Source organism: Vollenhovia emeryi, unplaced genomic scaffold (genome assembly GCF_000949405.1).
Source record: "Vollenhovia emeryi isolate VEMERY1.0 unplaced genomic scaffold, V.emery_V1.0 DF950683.1, whole genome shotgun sequence".
Taxonomy (NCBI): domain Eukaryota; kingdom Metazoa; phylum Arthropoda; class Insecta; order Hymenoptera; family Formicidae; genus Vollenhovia; species Vollenhovia emeryi.
This window is the reverse complement of record NW_011955683.1, coordinates 1-1,175: the sequence shown is the minus strand read 5'-3', so window position 1 is coordinate 1,175 and position 1,175 is coordinate 1. Positions and strand designations below refer to the sequence as shown.

General features: G+C 31.9%; 1 protein-coding gene across 1 annotated transcript; it reads left to right on the top strand.

Moving 5' to 3' along the window:
- Positions 1-44: 44 nt before the first annotated feature.
- On the top strand, positions 45-1,161 carry LOC105566678 (putative uncharacterized protein DDB_G0283051). Its single transcript, XM_012020913.1, has 2 exons — positions 45-398; positions 525-1,161. Exons 1-2 carry the CDS (start codon positions 359-361, stop codon positions 986-988), a joined length of 504 nt encoding a protein of 167 aa, XP_011876303.1. The 5' UTR covers positions 45-358; the 3' UTR covers positions 989-1,161.
- The last annotated feature ends 14 nt before the right edge of the window (positions 1,162-1,175 follow it).

Genomic DNA, 1,175 nt, shown 5'->3' with positions numbered 1-1,175 from the left:
CTTTCCTATTCCGCAAAATGGGATATTAGGATCAGATTTCTTTAAGCAATTTCAAGCAAACGTCAATTACCAACAAAATCAGTTAGAATTAGACGGTACTTTCATTCCTTTTGAAGAAAAGGAAGAAATCTTTGAAATTCCTGCAAGATCAATTTCTGTTATACATATTAAGATCGCAAACCCAGAATTAAAAGAAGGATATGTTCCTCGTTTAAATGTAACGGAGGGAGTTTACTTAGGAAACGCTCTCGTTACCGTAAGAGACGATAAAGCATATTTACAAGTAGTAAACACTACTGAAGAAGAAGAAAGGGTATTCATTCCCACTGTTAAAATATATGAATTTGAGACAGATCAAATGCCAAATCCAAACTCAAATACAAACTCGGATTACTTAGGTAATTCATTCATTAACTCTAGCAGAACCTCAAATTCAAATCCAAACTCAAATACAAACTCGGATTACTTAGGTAATTCATTCTCTAACTCTAGCAGAACCTCAAATACAAATTCGGATTACTTAGGTAATTCATTCTCTAACTCTAGCAGAACCTCAAATACAAATTCGGATTACTTAGGTAATTCATTCTCTAAATCAAGCAGAACCTCAAATACAAATTCGGATTACTTAGGTAATTCATTCTCTAACTCAAGCAGAACCTCAAATTCAAATTCAAACTCAAATGCAAACTCGAATTACTTAGGTAATTCATTCCTTAATTCTAGCAGAAACTCAAACTCAAATCCAAAGTCAAATACAAACTCAGCCTCGAACGAGAATTCTAATTCAAAAGCAAATTCGAATCAGTCAAGTGATTCAATTACAAACTCAAATTCCAATTCTAACTCAAACTCGAACTACTTAGGAAGTTCAATTCATAATTCAAGTTCAAATGAAAATCAAACTTCAAACTCAGAAGATTCCAATTCAAATTCAAGATTTTGCTTAAATATCAAAAAAGAAGATAGAAAAGAAAAGTTATTTTAAGCATTAAGATTAGAGCATTTAAATGCCGAAGAACGCTTACATGTTGAAAGACTAATTGAAAGAAACTCAGATTGTTTTATTTTACCAGGAGAAAAACTGGGTAGCACAAATATTTTAAGGCACAAAATTCCAACTGTAAATGACATACCTATAAATACACGACAATACAGATTTCCGCCAATTCATA